At 42.4% G+C, this 20,422-nt stretch overlaps 3 protein-coding genes across 7 annotated transcripts in view; 2 read left to right on the forward strand and 1 right to left on the reverse strand.

Moving 5' to 3' along the window:
- Window positions 1–20,422, reverse strand: part of LOC139459512 (uncharacterized) — a 177,332-nt gene that overhangs the window by 138,807 nt on the left and 18,103 nt on the right. Inside the window, exon 1 of one of the 5 annotated variants that reach the window (XM_071241014.1) lies at window positions 2,302–2,380. The exons of the other annotated variants lie outside the window; for them this stretch is intronic. The gene's annotated coding sequence lies outside the window, so the exon portion shown is untranslated. Of the gene's footprint in view, window positions 1–2,301; window positions 2,381–20,422 lie in introns of those variants that run through there. 5 annotated transcript variants of the gene reach the window in all.
- The window catches only part of LOC139459513 (coiled-coil-helix-coiled-coil-helix domain-containing protein 5-like), a 433,260-nt gene that overhangs the window by 110,463 nt on the left and 302,375 nt on the right, over window positions 1–20,422 (forward strand). The window lies entirely within an intron of this gene.
- LOC139459400 (adhesive plaque matrix protein-like) lies at window positions 5,238–6,104 on the forward strand. The gene has a single exon (XM_071240854.1). It carries the CDS (start codon window positions 5,238–5,240, stop codon window positions 6,102–6,104), a length of 867 nt encoding a protein of 288 aa, XP_071096955.1.

The following is a 20,422-nucleotide window of genomic DNA, read 5'->3' on the forward strand; positions in this document are numbered from 1 at the left end:
ATCCATCAACCAAGTCAGTGAGCCTGAACGCCTGACCACCTGATCCCGTTAGTTACCTCTTGCAACAAGCATAGTCGCCTTTTACGGCAAGCATTGGTTGCTGAAGACCTATTGTAACCCATGTCTTCACAGATCTTCTTCTCCACCTTATTTATGGTAAATCTATCAAATATTTTACATGAAGCAGAGAGTGAGTGAGTTTTAACACTGCTTAAACAGTATTTCAGTTATGTTAGCTCTATGTGGGGGCACAGCCCAAAATGATGCAGACATTTATTACATAGGTATGGAGCTGACTAGTTTTGGTAATTGGTTGAAAAATCATCATTGATGACTGGATCATATCAACCAATCGATCATCAAAATTAATAATTTGGCATCATTTGTCTGTTTTTCAATGTGAACTATGAACAGTAAAACTGGATCTCACCTAACAAAATCAAAGAACTAATTACTTCAGCACCTTATTTTAAAAAAAACTGGCCTGACTCTTTCTCCCTTTCATCTCCAAATACTAGTTCTAAGTGGTACTTACACCTAATCAGGAAACAAAACTAAGGTTTAAGAGAGCAATATTGTTGTTCCGTTACAATAAATATGTGATCAACAATCACTGAATTTCAGCATGTCTAAGCATGTAAGTGTGAACAGCCTACTGTGGCACTTTACTCGACTGACAAGCCTGTGTTCCGCAGGTGTTGGTGACAGGAGACACTCAGGGATGGACCTAGTGACGTCATGTCAACTTGTGGCCTTTGAATGAGAAGGCTGTATGTGCTAAGAGACCCACCATTCATATTCAGAGTATGGATTGTAGTTTGAGTCACTGGACTGTCTAGTCCAGACTCGATTATTTACAGACTGACGTCATATAGCTGGAATATTGCTGAGTGTGGCATTTAACAACAACAAACAAACATAAGCAGTTGTCACAATATTTTGCCTAACCTTTGCTTAAACTTGGTAAATCTGTATCCCTGTTCCTATTAATTATGGGAAATATGATACAAATGAAGAATGAAATTTTAAGACATCTGATTATAAATACATAACACAATGAGAGAGTGAAGGAGTGAGCTGTGTTTAACACCACACAGAACAGTACTTTCGGTGATATGACGGCATGGCAGCTCGATGTGTGAGGGAAGCCTGATGCAAGGCTCTCCACCTTGTCACAACATGAGTAAGGTGTTCACCAATCAAGGTTCCTAACCATGCAGTGAGAATCTCGGAGTGACAATCAGCAGATCCTATCACAACTAAGAAATGTAACTCTACACGGCAAATTAGCACCTTGGGCTCCTGTGCCACTGCTGCCTCTCAGTATAACCAAAGAATATAAACATGAATAGAAGGATGTCGATCTCTTCAATAAGTATTTTCCAATTAATTTATCTTTCTGATTGTTTTTGCCTTATACTCAATGTGTAATATGTATACAAGCATCACCTTGCCTATGTCTGTCGATGCACCCGATGACCTCCCTACCCTTGTATCAACTCATAGTTTCATTCTTTATGACCTCCCTACCCTTGTATCAACTCATACTTTCATTCTTTATGACCTCCCTACCCTTGTATCAACTCATACTTTCATTCTTTATGACCTCCCTACCCTTGTATCAACTCATACTTTCATTATTTATGAATTCTCAAACAAGTATATATGAAGCCGTTCAATAACAAGACCTTAAACAGCATATGCAGGTGTGATTACCTGCCGTGAAACAGGTCCTGAATGTGGTTACAGCTATAGAACTAACCTACATTGACCAGTCATATAACTTGAACACAAACATTTTGTCAGGAACAACCTGTTGTCAGCCTTGCTGCCTTTAACAGGTAAAATTTCTTCCAAAACAGATTTCACACAAATTAAACAAGTGTCATCATGAGATGACAGATCCCCCGGTCTGGTGTAATTCAGGCTACTTTTACCCTACTTTAGGTTCATTGCCATTGGATACCTTCAATTCAGTGAAGAAAAAAATAATGCTGTTCAGTATTTTTCAAAATCCCAAATAATCAAAAAATGGTTTTGCTCCGGATTGAGGGGCAGAGGAATAGACATGTTGATCGCTGTAGCCCACCGTTTTTCAAACTGGGGGGATCATATCGCGATATAAATAAGATCAGGACTCACTTATCTTGGTATGTATCGATACATGCAGAAAGCATATGCAGACATTGCTAGTAATGCACAAGAACTATACACTGTCAGCCAGTTATTAAGTTATCATAAAGTTAACATAGTAATCTACAAAATACATAGGAAGTGACGTTCACAAGACGTAGGTATTACCTTAGAGGAACCAGGAGAGCGGCAATGTAGAGTGTTGGTCACTCACTTCAATGTCTTGTATATATACCCTCAAGTGAACACACCAAGTCGTGACAGAGATGTCATTTATGCTGTATTACTGACACAGAACCTTTCAATGGGGGTGTACAGGTTGTTACAGACGAGTGCATCAACCAAACAAGACTAAGATTCATTGTAGCCTGTCTCTGGATTTCAACATAACTAGAACAGGCATTATGTTCTCATACGATAAGCACTAAGTTGCAGCCATCAAGTAGGGAAAGTTGGGCTGCTTTATGTGAGTTCTACAATTTGTTCTGATATTTATCTCCTGTTTGTAATGTCAGTTTATACCACAAGATGTCAACTTAGCAGTGACTCTAGAGTGTAGGACTGTAGGTCCCCACCATAGCAAAATGTATGTGTAGTGGCCATAAAATGTCCGAGTCCCGTGATGGGATTTGAACCACATACCTTCTGATCAGAGGTCAGACACCTTGTTCACATGACCAAAGAGGTTAACCCCGTCAGCAAGCTGACAAGGTAAGAATGTCATCTGTGGAATGACTTACGTCCTGCTACATATGGCAAATAAAAGTTGCAGTGCTGTAGGCAGTAGTACCATAGGGGCCCTACTTCACTCTACAGCTGTGGAGTGGGTACCCAGAGGGATGACGTGTTGCATGAGGTCTGTTAGAGTCACAGAGTGACTTAGGGGCCCTACTTCACCTCTACAGCTGTGGAGTGGGTAGTCAGAGGGATGTCGTGTTGCATGAGGTCTGTTAGCGTCACAGAGTGCCTTAGGGGCCCTACTTCACCTCTACAGCTGTGGAGTGGGTAGTCAGAGGGATGATGTGTTGCATGTAGTCTGTTAGCGTCACAGAGTGACTTAGGGGCCCTACTTCACCTCTACAGCTGTGGAGTGGGTACCCAGGGGGATGAAGTGTTGCATGTAGTCTGTTAGAGTCACAGAGTGACTTAGGGGCCCTACTTCACCTCTACAGCTGTAGAGTGGGTACCCAGGGGGATGAAGTGTTGCATGTAGTCTGTTAGCGTCACAGAGTGACTTAGGGGCCCTACTTCACCTCTACAGCTGTGGAGTGGGTACCCAGGGGGATGAAGTGTTGCATGTAGTCTGTTAGAGTCACAGAGTGACTTAGGGGCCCTACTTCACCTCTACAGCTGTGGAGTGGGTACCCAGGGGGATGAAGTGTTGCATGTAGTCTGTTAGCGTCACAGAGTGACTTAGGGGCCCTACTTCACCTCTACAGCTGTGGAGTGGGTACCCAGGGGGATGAAGTGTTGCATGTAGTCTGTTAGCGTCACAGAGTGACTTAGGGGCCCTACTTCACCTCTACAGCTGTGGAGTGGGTACCCAGGGGGATGAAGTGTTGCATGTAGTCTGTTAGCGTCACAGAGTGACTTAGGGGCCCTACTTCACCTCTACAGCTGTGGAGTGGGTACCCAGGGGGATGAAGTGTTGCATGTAGTCTGTTAGCGTCACAGAGTGACTTAGGGGCCTTACATCACCTCTACAGCTGTGGAGTGGGTACCCAGGGGGATGAAGTGTTGCATGTGGTCTGTTAGAGTCACAGAGTGACTTAGGGGCCTTACATCACCTCTACAGCTGTGGAGTGGGTACCCAGGGGGATGACGTGTTGCATGTAGTCTGTTAGCGTCACAGAGTGACTTAGGGGCCCTACTTCACCTCTACAGCTGTGGAGTGGGTACCCAGGGGGATGAAGTGTTGCATGTAGTCTGTTAGCGTCACAGAGTGACTTAGGGGCCCTACTTCACCTCTACAGCTGTAGAGTGGGTACCCAGGGGGATGAAGTGTTGCATGTAGTCTGTTAGCGTCACAGAGTGACTTAGGGGCCTTACATCACCTCTACAGCTGTAGAGTGGGTACCCAGGGGGATGAAGTGTTGCATGTAGTCTGTTAGCGTCACAGAGTGACTTAGGGGCCTTACATCACCTCTACAGCTGTAGAGTGGGTACCCAGGGGGATGAAGTGTTGCATGTAGTCTGTTAGCGTCACAGAGTGACTTAGGGGCCTTACATCACCTCTACAGCTGTAGAGTGGGTACCCAGGGGGATGAAGTGTTGCATGTAGTCTGTTAGCGTCACAGAGTGACTTAGGGGCCCTACTTCACCTCTACAGCTGTAGGGTGGGTACCCAGGGGGATGAAGTGTTGCATGTAGTCTGTTAGCGTCACAGAGTGACTTAGGGGCCCTACTTCACCTCTACAGCTGTAGGGTGGGTACCCAGGGGGATGAAGTGTTGCATGTAGTCTGTTAGCGTCACAGAGTGACTTAGGGGCCCTACTTCACCTCTACAGCTGTGGAGTGGGTACCCAGGGGGATGAAGTGTTGCATGTAGTCTGTTAGCGTCACAGAGTGACTTAGGGGCCCTACTTCACCTCTACAGCTGTGGAGTGGGTACCCAGGGGGATGAAGTGTTGCATGTAGGGCTGGGACGAGTCCAAATTTACTACCCAGGTACCTACCCTTCGGGTACCCACCCACCCTATTACCGGCCCTAGCTGGGTACCCACTGTAGGTCTCAGGAGATGTCTCAAAATGTCCGATTGGGAACATTTTAAGCTCAGCCCTGGCAAAATGTATTTAGATACATGTATTAAACAATCATACACTGAAGTTTAATCTTCATTCAACCATATGAAAAATCAGAAGGAATGGGTGCATAGTCAGAAAGAAATGTGAATATTAGTGACTTGTAGTGTAACCATATAGTTCTAGAATTCTTTTGTCATTAAACAATATATCACGTGACTAAACATGGGTCCAGGTAGTCCTGAGGGTACCCGGGTCCTACTCAGTACCCACCCAACCCGGGTACCCAAGTTACCCATCCCAGCCCCAGTTGTATGTATTCCAGTCATACCTCCTACCCAAGCTTCAAGTCCTATCATACCATGCCAACAGTCTTCAAGTCCTATCATACCATGCCAACAGTCTTCAAGTCCTATCATACCATGCCAACAGTCTTCAAGTCCTATCATACCATGCCAACAGTCTTCAAGTCCTATCATACCATGCCAACAGTCTTCAAGTCCTATCATACCATGCCAACAGTCTTCAAGTCCTATCATACCATGCCAACAGTCTTCAAGTCCTATCATACCATGCCAACAGTCTTCAAGTCCTATCATACCATGCCAACAGTCTTCAAGTCCTATCATACCATGCCAACAGTCTTCAAGTCCTATCATACCATGCCAACAGTCTTCAAGTCCTATCATACCATGCCAACAGTCTTCAAGTCCTATCATACCATGCCAACAGTCTTCAAGTCCTATCATACCATGCCAACAGTCTTCAAGTCCTATCATACCATGCCAACAGTCTTCAAGTCCTATCATACCATGCCAACAGTCTTCAAGTCCTATCATACCATGCCAACAGTCTTCAAGTCCTATCATACCATGCCAACAGTCTTCAAGTCCTATCATACCATGCCAACAGTCTTCAAGTCCTATCATACCATGCCAACAGTCTTCAAGTCCTATCATACCATGCCAACAGTCTTCAAGTCCTATCATACCATGCCAACAGTCTTCAAGTCCTATCATACCATGCCAACAGTCTTCAAGTCCAGTCGTACCCAAATCAACACCCCTCCCCCCAACACACACGCACACACAGATCGTGACTTGGCAGGCTCAACTACCCATTCCCTAAAGTCGCTCATGCATTACCAACAGCTGACTCAGTCTACCCTCATAGAAAATCTGTCACGCGTGCAAGTGAATGTGATACAACTCATGAGTGTTGAAGCTTAAAATATGAAAGAGCATTTCAGAAGTAGAGATCACATGACAGCTACTAGGGTAACACAGAGGACAAGTTCTGGAAGAAACAAACTCTTGTTACGGTAAAGATGAGACACATCCTCTAAATAGGTCGATACAGCATGTCTGGTTAGGGCTTTAAAGAGTATTCAAGTACTCGGGCACGGGGAGAGTATAGTGAGACTCAAGTCCAGTGTTTAAGGACTCAAGTACTCGACCAAGGGAGATAACTCTAATTTGGTCAACTTTCAATAAGTTTATAGAAACATGTCTTTATGTAACTTTCTTTTTCATGAGTAATCATTTAAATCAAATAAAAGTGTCAATTGCTTTTTTTTAGTTATTTTTCAAAACAATGCACTTATTAACAACCATTTCATAAGGATATTTCGATATTTCCTGGTTTAAAAGTACTTTATTTCTTGTTTAAAAGGGATGTTTTACGAAATTATTAAACTGTCACAAGCAGTAGACCTATTGATTCTAAATTAGCGTCTTAACGTTAATCATTATTAATTCAATATTTTCATTAGATTTACAAGCCTAGAAATCTTTCAATGTTTTGTTTTCAATTACGAAAAAGGTAAATTCTGACATGTGAATTTGTGGTTACATTGAAAATGTAACTTTCAACTTATTATCTATATTTTGTCATTTATTGACAATTTCCTTCGGCACTGGCATCATATAAGGTATACCTCAGAAGCCAGTCCGCCAAAATCCAGCCAATCGCAACATAGATCACATGATGGTCATATGTGCAATATTTTTTTCACCCTGAACATGGTATGTATTACATTGAGATGTAAACGATTTCTTTTCCCAAGTTGACAATTCTTATTTCAGTGAAGCGTCAATGAATCAGCATACAAATTTCAAAGGTATTTTATTTGATAAGCAATCACATTGGTTTTCTTAGTGATCTACAATGTCATTGTGACTCTTTCATTTTGTATACGATAGGATAATTGCCAGTTTTATTGAACAGATGTTTAATTGCGGATACGCGAGGGGATACCCCTCGGGTACTCGAGTCCATATTTTTTGCCCGTTTAAGCCCTATGTCTGGTACCCTGCTATTCCAACCAAACACACAATGAGACCATCATATGAGGCTGTTGACACACACAGGACCAGCACACGTTTCCATCAGTCACAGGGCTGTAATACACTACTTTTAGACCCTGCTAACTCACATGACTCGGATTGAACCTGTCGGTGGAAATAAAAAGGTCCTCCTATCCACGGTATATACTTCACACAGGTAAATAATACACCAACTATTCTCATGGTTTGTGAAACTACACATAAAACTCAGTGACCCATCACGTCATGGCAAACAAACTCCATTGTATACAGGTGAAACAGGCTTTGGGTAGGATGGTGTTGCAGCTACTAGAATTGGTGACCCAATAATGACATAGGTTTAAAGCAACACTAAACATAGTTCAGTTACATCACAGCTTTTCAGCTCAAGGTGAGAGGAAAGGATCAACTGATGCAGGTTTTAGAAGTTTACCATGTTAGTGAAATTCATGTGTACAGGAATGGTGCTGACAAACCAAGAAACATATGCAGGGTGGATTTGGGCCACCAGCAGCCCTCTAAAAGCAATAGTTGGGCATGCAAGTCCTGAAAATGTTAACTTTTTTCTTTTTAAAGGCTGACCTTGTCTCCAAATTATGACTTGGTGGAACTATTTTATACCTAAATTTGTTTTGATAGTTGTGCAATTGTTACCACTCAAGGAATGGAACAAATCTGTCAGGGTATGCCAGTGCTTAAGCGCAACAATCATTGACATCAGATACAATTACCTATACTGTATGTCGCTGTGTATAAGTCAAGTTTTTCATACTTAAAATGAGGGGGTTAAGAAGGGGGGTCGTCTTATACATGAAGCCGAAGATATCACGTTTTTTCAAGGTGTTTCACTTTTAGCTTCCACTGGCAATGTCAACCGGCGTTCGATAGCCAGCCCAGCATTTGACAATAAAACTTCGCATTTCGTCCTAAATAACTGTTCCAATAAATATTTCCAAACATAAACATGACTTGTATCTGTTTTCCTTGAATAAAGTTGAACATTGTCTGCAAATAAAGTTGAAATGACCCTGGCCTCTATCCAGATTGTCAAGCCAGCTGACATGGTAAAACAATCAACATCCATGAGTAGAGAGCCAGAAGTACCGGTAAGCATTTGCATATTTCACATGTGACCTAACATGTGATAACCGGTGAAGCTGAAATCTATTCCCGTTGTTTTTACAGTTGTATTAACAAGTGTTGGAAACTGTGTGTATAAGTGATTGTTGAATAAACACACTGAATGTGAAGCAAACATAAGCCTAGTTAGTTACAAAATAGTTAAAAAAATTAATTGGCGATTAAGTTACTCACCATTGCTCCTTTTGCTATTTTTTCATAAATGAGTTTTATTTTACTGGCACCAATTTGGTGTCGCACTGTGTACACACAAAATGGTGACATGTGCTGGAGTTACGCACACGACCAATCATCATAGAAAAAAACAACGCAAGATAAATATATTTTTATTGCAAACATAAGGTTTGTGTGCACACTTGTGATGTGCTTCATTCCAGGTCACTTTATACACAGAGTATAGGATTTTGGGTCGATATTGAAGGCGTGTACAGGGGGTTGTCGTCTAATACATGGGGTCCAATACACAGCGATATACGGTAAGTATGTCCCAGCTAAAGTTCTCACATCAGGCTCAGTAACCATTGAGAATGATAAAGAAGTGATGACTAGTTCTGATCATCCGAATTAATCAAAGATTGATTGGAAGATCCAAATGATCAAACAATCGAACACACTTTTCCAAAGTCAAACAGAGACTATTTCATCCCCTCTCAGGTCCTGAGATATTTTTGTTTCCTGAGAAGGTGGACGCACTGTTTAGCACTCTCACGTTGCCTCAGTATGTTCTGCTAACCTCATAACCTCAACTTGAAAAGCTTACGTTGTATCTACATATTTCACTGGGCTTCTTTTGATGCCTGATAAGTGTCAGTTACAAAAACTTGGGATTCAAACAACCCGCAGTGTGATCTCATAACTGATATGAAATCGTGACCAGATGACAACACACTGAGCCACCTGCAATGATTCAGTGATCCGCACTGTGTACACTCATTTACGTTGCTTACTGCATTTCAGTTTCACATTCACACCAACAACCATATTTTTTTCTGTACCTTTTGTATATTACACATCAATTTAAGATTAGCACTGCTGAATGGGGATCTCGTGACTTTAACTGTACAAATACATCTTGACAGTTTGCCATAATATCACAAATAATGAATTGAGGTTTGTTAAATAACTTGTATAGCAGCTATAAAGAGTCTCTTGCTTGTAATGTGTTTGAGGTTAAAGCTTTCAGAGGGAAACTATATAGACGACAGCAGAAGATATGGAATTATTTTAATTTCTGTATGACGCTGCAACGTGTTTTGTGGTTAGCAGCAGACTAGCTATGCATACCACTGTTTACACTCTAAACTTGCTGCTGATTGTAGGGTATAAAACTTGTAACAAAATGTATGACTGAGAAACCTGTTCTGTGAAACGTGTCGGGAAGTTTGATCACAGTGTATAACTGGCCCACCATATCGTACACATTACAGTGTTGTACCTACTGCCAGTCTCCTGTAACTGTTGGCATGTTGGCCAATACAGGGGTAGCAGGGCTATGACCTTCTTATACACCACTCCGGGGGAGAAAACATTGATTAGCCTTTTCATTTTATTGTGATGGTATATGTATCACAACTGTAAAAAAAACCAACAACATACATGCAATATTCGGTTGGTTTCACATATTCTAGGCAATATCCTATTGTAGTCCATAAGGCCCCATACAACTTTAAAACTAGGGGCCTACAGGCAGGCAGGCACTTATTTAAATTTCCCTTACATTGTCCCTCAGCAGTTTTTGTGCACTGACGTTCTTTAGTACACATTGTCCTTTCTGTCCATACGTCTTTTGTTTGTAAGTTCTTAATTGGTATTTTTTTTTGCATTCTTAGTTAGGTGAATAATTACTTTTATTTTTAACATTCATTCTTTAATCGTAACATTTTACTAATAATTTTAAATATTTTTTACCAAAAGTTACTAAGTGCCGGCAAAGCGTCAAAACATGTTTGGCATGCTGGTTCTGGGGGTGTATCAAACCAAATACTGCAATGAAATCAAGTAATTACCGTAACTGATATAAATGTACCGACAAACTTAGAGAAACTTGGAGAAACTTGGAGATGGAGAAAATCAGAAAACTAACTGTCAGAAAATTCATTCCTGCATAGTGTTCAAATGTGACAAAGAGGTAGTTTGTGATAAGGCCTCTTATTCAAAACCATTAAGATAGATAATAATTGTGAACATGTAACAAAAAAAGAATAAGAGGACCTTTGTATTTTACTGAAGCAAGAGCACAACTGCTAGTTCATCTAGGTTAGTCAGTAAACACAATCTTGACAAAGAGTTAGTTTGCGATTAGAAACTCATCATTAATCTGGTAATGAAGCCTTCTGTATAAGCTATAATCTGTATCGGTTCTCATACGAACTCCAACACAGAGGGTGCCATACAGTGAGTGACCAGACAGACACTTGTCAGCTCCACTGAGAAAGAGGAAACATCCCCAAATTGATGCCCGTCTGCAATCCTTTAAGGATGACTTGACCAGTGCTAACTTGACAGACATCTAGTACACCTAGCTCATTGCTGACCTGCAGTTCAACAGCAATACGTTGACGCTATGTAACCACTATCTATCTATATTGTCAGAGACCAAATAATTGTTAATTTTTTTTATAATACGGTATGATGTCAATAAAGTATATCATCAGTTAATTTCTTTGGCCTTGAGTTATCACTTAGTACTGGGAAAGCAACACTCATTCAATCACTGAACCTGAACTACAGCCGCAAAAGCTACACTTAATATTTAGAATACCGGTAATTTAGAAGTGAGATTTCCCACAACCATAAAATTGGGCATCCAAAGTTCCAAATATTTTATACAATGTAGACATGGTCATGTAGACATACCACAGTATTCCATGGCCAGTTTAAGACTACTATAATAAAAGTAAGTCGCAGGAAGTTCAGAATAGCTCTTATTGAGTTGTAGCTCACATGATTTATTTATTGAAACAGGCAGATATGTAAGCAATTCTTGTGAACATTGACTTCTGTAGAATTTGTGAAACTGGTTGTGCTGGAGATAAATACCATATTCGACGTAATAAGCACCAAGGGTGCTTTCAAAAAAAGAAATAGGGGCTCTTATTAGAATATAATTTTGTTGAGAGAAAAACAGAGTTGAAAGATTGTAAACTTTGTGGTTTATGCTGACAGCCTGAAATGATACAAAAGAAAAGTTGGTGTGTATGATACACGACAGAAATATTTTCAAAAATTTAATTGCCCATAATTGAGGTTGCATATAACACACGAGTGCGTATTTTACACGAATAAGTAAGCCTTGTGTACATTGATTAATCAGAAGGGGTGATAATTGGGATTGTTCACTAGCCAATATATTAGCAAATATCGCCGTGGGCGCTTATTAGAGCAGGGCGCTTATTATGTCGAATACGGTACTTTCTTCATGCATGTCCAATGTGCAATGATTCAAGAGTGAAATATTGAAATAACTATTTCTACCACAATCCAAATGTTAACTTTTGTAAATTAGGACATGTGACTGCACAGAAACTGTATTTTTTTTATCTATGTTGCTTATGGTGCCATGAAGCTACAAAGAGAGTGTTTGTACTTATTACAGCCACCCACACCATGTACCATAGGCCTGCCTGCACCAGTAGCAGGAATACAAATTGACTGATGGATTAATAGATACAGCTGGCTGTGAAGTACAATGTAACTACTGTTAGGAATAATGCCAGAACAACATTGCAACAAACAATCAAAAATAACTTTCAACTTCACATATTTGACCTGATGTGAATGTTCTGTAAGCCCTGTACCAGGGACATGACATACTTTGGGGTGATGCGTCTATTGCAGGCCGTCACTGACATATCGGGTGTCAATATCACTGCTTACATAGTGTTCACAGGGCACACCTAGTGGTTCACTGCACAATATGTTATACATTTCATCCGCTTCCTTCATATTGCAAGTGAAAAGAAACTAAAGCAGTCGATGAATCCGAATGTGCCTCAGGTCTACCAACTAGCAACATGTATGTCACAGAGAAACTGTTTGTCCCGACTACTGGGAACCACCTTGCTTTACTAACATCAAGGTCTGTTTGCCATGGAGCCAGTGTACACCTGAGTATACCACTTACAGACGTAAATGAATTCAAAGACAGGGTGTGAAAACAGTCCTCATAGGTCAAATCAAATTGACAAACTAAACAGTTAGAGCAAAGTTTGAAAATAATAATTCACAACACAACTTATATACTGTTTGTTAACAAACTTACATGAACCTACAATAGCATTTTACAGTGTCATAGCTACTGTAATAGGAGCTCAAAGGTTTACACATTACCATCTCATCCTACTGGGTACCCATTCACTGCTGGGTGAACAGAGGCAAAAAAGTTGTTTGTCCAAGGAGACAGCACATGTAGCCTGTGTGTCAGTGTGGGCTGAAACAAGTCCCTAGAAACTGACAGCAGTCAATCACAGTCAAACATCCAACTACTGTATGTGTCTAATGTTGCTTACTCTGCCTGTAGAGCAGTAAACAGGACCATGTGCCATCACTCATGTACCTGGAATGGAAAGTACCTATGAGGTTAACCCTTATACTGAATGGCAGGTACCTTTGAGGTTAACCCTTATACTGAATGGAAAGTATGTATGAGGTTAACCCTTAAACTGAATGAAAGGTATGTATGATGTTAACCCTTAAACTGAATGAAAGGTACGATGAGGTTTACCCTTATCCTGAATGGCAGGTACCATTGAGGTTAACCCTTATACTGAATGGCAGCTACCTTTGAGGTTAACCCTTATCCTGAATGGCAGGTACCTATGAGGTTAACCTTTACATTCAATTGCAGGTACATGTACCAGTGAGGTTAACCTCTGGCCCTGAGCCAACCTTCACCCTCAGCGGTAGATCGGTTCACATTACACTCAACCTCATGGCACGCTCATGTTCACAACTAGATGCTGTCATGGATAAATGGATTACCTTGAGAAACTGACCTTGGATGATCGACTAACTTGAATATATGAGAGGTGTAAAATATAGGTGCCCATGCATTCAATCCATTTAATCACCAAAACAGCTAAAATATTGGATGGTTATTTCACAGCTATACTGTGAGGAGCATATGATTTGTATGTATGAGGAGGATTTCAAAAAGTTACATTTCAGAAGTATATCCCTTTCAAACAAGTGGGTGAGCATGGTTTTATGCCCCCTAACGGAACATGGACATCGTAAATGGGCTTCACAAACTGCACCCCAGAGCACAATGAACCCTGGCTAGGGCTGTGGCAAGCAACTGCAACAATCAGCTGGGTACCCGAATGCCCGTCCTTTATGAGGCACTCATGCAGGAATGAAATGATTCCAGTTCAAAACACACCACCTAAACTAAACTATTTGTATTTTATGTGTATCTTTATGATCCATTATGACATAAATATCACTCCTTCAAGTGCACGTAATAATATTATTGAACAAATTTCTAACTTGCAAATCCCTACCTGCTATACTCTTTTCAGAGTAAAGGCCTATACTTCTTGGCTTACAGATTCTTCTGTGATAAATCATGGTTGATAGGTGGAAGAAAAATTAAAGTTAAAAAGTGGTCTAGCTACTACTATTTTGGTTCTAATTATCTGAATATGATGTCATGTGCGCAGTGATAGTCAGAGCTTGTTGTATAAACAGTTCGGCCCTATTCTCTTTCAGATTAGACATATTGTAGGCATCATTTTGGGGTGACAAGAACAGCTAAATAAAAAATAATAATGTTTTTCAAAAACGTTTTTCTGGGCCCTGCACAATATAATTTTTTTGTTTCAAGGAACTTTGTCGCAATACAAATATACATATGCAGATAAGCACTAAGGTTACAAAGACACAAGAGATGTGTGATAGGCAGTTCCCACAGTTAAATATTCAAAACACCTCTTTCAGTTGTGCAATGCCCCATGAAGTTGAGAGCATCCTTTGCTGGGAACCCATGTGCTTGCACCTACATCTGACTGTGTGCCGTGGCCCACACCTGGCATACAGGCGACATTAAATATGTAATGTTATGAGTTGCCATAAACGGTTGTACTTGTCAGCTTTCTATTGACTGGTGGAAGTCAGGTACAATTTACAAGCCATTCCAGGCTACCGTCATGTGCCTTTCATTCACATGTTCCATGTGGCAGCATCTCCTGCTTCAGTTGGGGACACACGATGTCACGGTGTTTGAAGTCTTCCAACCTGTCCCAGGTACACAGACACCCTGTCCCAGGTACACAGACAACCTGTCCCAGGTTCACAGACAACCTGCCCCAGGTACACAGACACCCTGTCCCAGGTACACAGACACCCTGCCCCAGGTACACAGACAACCTGTCCCAGGTACACAGACAACCTGTCCCAGGTACACAGACACCCTGTCCCAGGTACACAGACACCCTGTCCCAGGTACACAGACAACCTGCCCCAGGTACACAGACAACCTGTCCCAGGTACACAGACAACCTGCCCCAGGTACACAGACAACCTGCCCCAGGTTCACAGACAACCTGTCCCAGGTACACAGACACCCTGTCCCAGGTACACAGACAACCTGTCCCAGGTACACAGACAACCTGCCCCAGGTACACAGACAACCTGCCCCAGGTACACAGACACCCTGCCCCAGGTACACAGACACCCTGTCCCAGGTTCACAGACAACCTGCCCCAGGTACACAGACACCCTGTCCCAGGTACACAGACACCCTGTCCCAGGTACACAGACAACCTGCCCCAGGTACACAGACAACCTGTCCCAGGTACACAGACACCCTGTCCCAGGTACACAGACACCCTGTCCCAGGTACACAGACACCCTGTCCCAGGTACACAGACAACCTGTCCCAGGTACACAGACAACCTGTCCCAGGTACACAGACACCCTGTCCCAGGTACACAGACAACCTGTCCCAGGTACACAGACACCCTGTCCCAGGTACACAGACACCCTGTCCCAGGTACACAGACAACCTGTCCCAGGTACACAGACACCCTGTCCCAGGTACACAGACAACCTGCCCCAGGTACACAGACACCCTGTCCCAGGTACACAGACAACCTGTCCCAGGTACACAGACACCCTGTCCCAGGTACACAGACAACCTGCCCCAGGTACACAGACAACCTGCCCCAGGTACACAGACAACCTGTCCCAGGTACACAGACACCCTGCCCCAGGTACACAGACACCCTGTCCCAGGTACACAGACAACCTGTCCCAGGTACACAGACAACACACAACCTGTCCCAGGTACACAGACAACCTGTCCCAGGTACACAGACACCCTGTCCCAGGTTCACAGACAACACACAACCTGTCCCAGGTACACAGACACCCTGTCCCAGGTTCACAGACAACATACAACCTGTCCCAGGTACACAGACACCCTGTCCCAGATACACAGACACCCTGTCCCAGGTACACAGACACCCTGTCCCAGGTTCACAGACAACACACAACCTGTCCCAGGTACACAGACACCCTGTTCCAGGTTCACAGACAACACACAACCTGTCCCAGGTACACAGACAACACACAACCTGTCCCAGGTACACAGACAACACACAACCTGTCCCAGGTACACAGACAACACACAACCTGTCCCAGGTACACAGACAACCTGCCCCAGGTAAACAGACAACACACAACCTGCCCCAGGTACACAGACACCCTGCCCCAGGTAAACAGACAACACACAACCTGCCCCAGGTACACAGACAACCTGCCCCAGGTAAACAGACAACACACAACCTGCCCCAGGTACACAGACAACCTGCCCCAGGTAAACAGACAACACACAACCTGCCCCAGGTACACAGACAACACACAACCTGCCCCAGGTACACAGACAACACACAACCTGCCCCAGGTACACAGACACCCTGTCCCAGGTACACAGACACCCTGCCCCAGGTACACAGATAACACACAACCTGTCCCAGGTTCACAGACAACACACAACCTGCCCCAGGTTCACAGACAACACACAACCTGCCCCAGGTTCACAGACACCCTGTCCCAGGTACACAGATAACACAAAACCTGCCCCAGGTTCACAGACAACACACAACCTGTCCCAGGTTCACAGACAACACACAACCTGTCCCAGGTACACAGATAACCTGCCCCAGGTTCACAGACAACACACAACCTGTCCCAGGTACACAGACAACACACAACCTGTCCCAGGTACACAGACAACACACAACCTGTCCCAGGTACACAGACAACCTGCCCCAGGTACACAGACAACCTGCCCCAGGTACACAGACAACCTGTCCCAGGTACACAGACACCCTGTCCCAGGTACACAGACAACCTGTCCCAGGTACACACACAACACACAACCTGTCCCAGGTACACAGACAACCTGCCCCAGGTACACAGACAACACACAACCTGTCCCAGGTACACAGACACCCTGTCCCAGGTACACAGACACCCTGCCCCAGGTACACACACAACCTGTCCCAGGTACACAGACAACCTGCCCCAGGTACACAGACAACACACAACCTGCCCCAGGTACACAGACACCCTGCCCCAGGTACACAGACAACACACAACCTGCCCCAGGTACACAGATAACCTGCCCCAGGTTCACAGACAACACACAACCTGCCCCAGGTACACAGACACCCTGCCCCAGGTACACAGACAACCTGTCCCAGGTACACAGACAACACACAACCTGCCCCAGGTACACAGACAACACACAACCTGCCCCAGGTTCACAGACACCCTGTCCCAGGTACACAGACAACCTGTCCCAGGTACACTAGAAACATCTAGGCCCCTCAAAACCCAAATTAAAGAACAAAGCTCAGTCTCCAAAGATGACTCTAAATCAGCTCTATCAGACTATATCCGTGACAACTAATGCCACAGAATTCAGTGGGATAAAATCAAAGCCCTCACCACCAACCTCAGAGACTTCAAATCATAACACTACAAGTAGCCATCAACAGCAAAAGACTCGAATCATCAATCAACTGTGACCAAGGATATTACATACCCCCGGCGTACCATCAACTTATCCAAGACCCCAATCAGTCATAATCCTGTTGTTAACATTACTGGCTTCACTCTTTTGTTTGACTGACTTTGCCTATAATGTCTTCACTACCTCTTTTGTACACATCACAGGCTTCTCCAATCCAGTATAACTACATCTGATATCTACTCTAGTGTATAAACTTTTAGTTCTTGCTGTCGCTTAACAAAGATCTGACGACATCCCATAACAGGTCACTTCAGAATGCGAAAGTGACAGTCGGAATGTGTTTTATGATCATGCAACCTCGAAAACGTTAACACGGGGTATTGGGAAAGACAGTTACGGCCCGTACGACTGATTCTGTCAAAATTATCGTCTATCTCTCGCTTCCGGATAAACATTTGAACGGAGGAGGCGTTGCAAAGTACGTGGAAAGCACCGCCATACCATCTCAACCGTATATTAGACATCCCGGAATGTTCATTTGTTCAGATTTCTAAATTTTAATCGAGCACTGTGTCAACATATTTTTCAAAATGGAAATCGCCAGGTTGAAACGAGTGCCGTAAAGCTCAAGAAAGCTGCTTTCTAATTGGCTGATGTCGACTTTTTGTTCGTCATTTCAGTGGTCGGTCAAAGTTGGGGAAAGGTCGTTCTGACGTGACCCATAATGGGATGTCCTCAAATCTTTGTTTAGAGGCAGCGAGAACTTAGATCTATTTTAACGAGATTGATCTTATCCTTACTTATATGCTTACTCATTCATGTGATGAAGGAGAACCCCAAAACATTGTGTTCCTCATAATTTTAAGAATTGAGGGCCAAACTGTATGAACATTGAAGCTTGCGACAACTTTCATACAATGTTTGGCCCTACTCTATGCAGGTTCATACTCCAATGAACTCATACAAAGTGAAAGTCAATTCTTATAATTTTTTTATCACAATTTCTTACCTCAAAGGATGTAGGCCAAGATCTAAACACAATTTTATTTAGTACGTGTGACTTCATGTTTACAGTAACTGCCATACAACAACCAGCTATATCGCAGAGTAAAATAGTTCCTCAAAAAGAGAGGTGACATGGGCGTATGGATGCACAACTTGCTCTTCAGAAACATCTTACACAACACATGTGAGTGAGTATGAGTGAGTATGGTTTTACACCGCTTTTAGCAATATTCCAGCAGTATCACGGCAGGGACACTAGAAATGGGCTTCACACATTGTACCAATGTCAGGCGTGAAGAGTGAACGCTTCAACCACTAGGCTACCCGACCGCCCTCACAACACATGTGTTCAAATCATATCCTCATTAGATGAGAAAGGTCTGTAAAGAACTACCTCAGTAAGTCAGTCACAATGACAGCGCATCATAATACATTTACATCAAGTACAAGACGTCAAAATGACTGACACGATAAACGTGACAGGACAGAATTCTGAAGTTGTTAGTGAACCTGTGGCGGTTACATGTGTTAGTCATCATTGATCAACTGGCCGATCATTGAAAGGTGAATAAAGATGCGTCAAACAGACACTCAGGTAAATTCATAGATTGCTGGAGACGGTCAATGTCAGCCTAGACTCGGATCGAGTCGATACTACGATAGTTTAGATGTGCATTTCTTCGTTTGTTCATTAGGATGGGCTGTAGCGAGGATATTCGTGAAAATCATGCAGTCACGCTCTCTGACATTTCTCAATGTATACTGAAACACTGAGACCAAGAATAAAGGTTCTAAATGATCAGAAAAAAACGGCTATATTGTTTTCGTGCTAGGGAATTCCCAGGGGTTTCCCCAGGAATGTGGAAGTAGTCCGTGAGTTTTTATGTCATTTCAAGAACACAGTCTCATGAAAAATGTATGAACGTCAAATTGTGTCGTTCTTACACTTATGAAAGTCAATTCCAAGGTCATGTGACCGACCTCTCGTCCTATGGTAAACTTCAAATTAAAAATTATAAGAAGTTGACATCCACAAATTCTCTTCCTTATGTGTATCATTTCTAATTTTCTAAGACTTGTTTATGTGGGGTTCAGTGGTGAGAGAAGTAGACACTCAAGAACATTGTTAGATTCTTCTCATTGTTCTTAAAATTTAGACTCAACTTTTATATGCTATATACATCCAACCTGCTATATTAATATGCTATATACATCCAACCTGCTCTATTTATATGCTATATACATCCAACCTGCTATATTGATATGTTATGTACATCCAACCTGCTATATTAATATGCTATGTACATCCAACCTGCTATATTAATATGCTATATACATCCAACCTGCTATATAAATATGCTATATACATCCAACCTGCTCTATTTATATGCTATATACATCCAACCTGCTATATTAATATGTTATGTACATCCAACCTGCTAGATAAATATGTTATGTACATCCAACCTGCTATATTAATATGTTATGTACATCTGACCTGCTTGATTAATATGTTATGTAAATATCAACCCACTAGATTAATACAATTTATGTATATCCTACCCCTTAGATTAATATGTAATGTATATCAAATATACAAGTGTATATATTATGGACCGGTATATCCAATCTGCTTGATGAATATTTCATGTATATCATAAGAACATTTTTAAAGACAACCTTCAAACGTTATATAGAGGTATATTTGTATTAATCCAAAGTCCTGCAAGAGAAAGAAACACTGTGACAACCTCAGAAACATGTGAGTGACACCTTTGATTCTACATGACTGTCTGGATGAATACCTCTATACATTGTGTGTATCAGCACACTACAGGCAAACTGTCAACACACAACCGACTCCCGCCTACCTTAGCCTCTAGAACCAGGTCAGCTCTATCTGTCCATGACCCAAGACAATCATTGTGTCTCCACACAATACAATAAACACCTATCGGCTTCTACCAAGTTCAGTTCAAGAAAACATGTCCACATGCACCTCCTACAGACATTTGGCCGGAAACAACATAAAGGTCACAAACATTTTGTATGTTTCAAAACGGGTGGTTTGTCAGTGGAAGCTTCTTATAGGTCGTAGGTT

This window comes from Haliotis cracherodii, unplaced genomic scaffold (assembly GCF_022045235.1).
Source record: "Haliotis cracherodii isolate W230 unplaced genomic scaffold, xgHalCrac1.p SCAF_13, whole genome shotgun sequence".
Lineage (NCBI taxonomy): Eukaryota > Metazoa > Mollusca > Gastropoda > Lepetellida > Haliotidae > Haliotis > Haliotis cracherodii.

Excerpts from the sequence above, each read along its gene's own strand:
- LOC139459400 (XM_071240854.1), top strand. The coding sequence starts at position 5,238 with ATGCCAACAGTCTTCAAGTCCTATCATACCATGCCAACAGTCTTCAAG.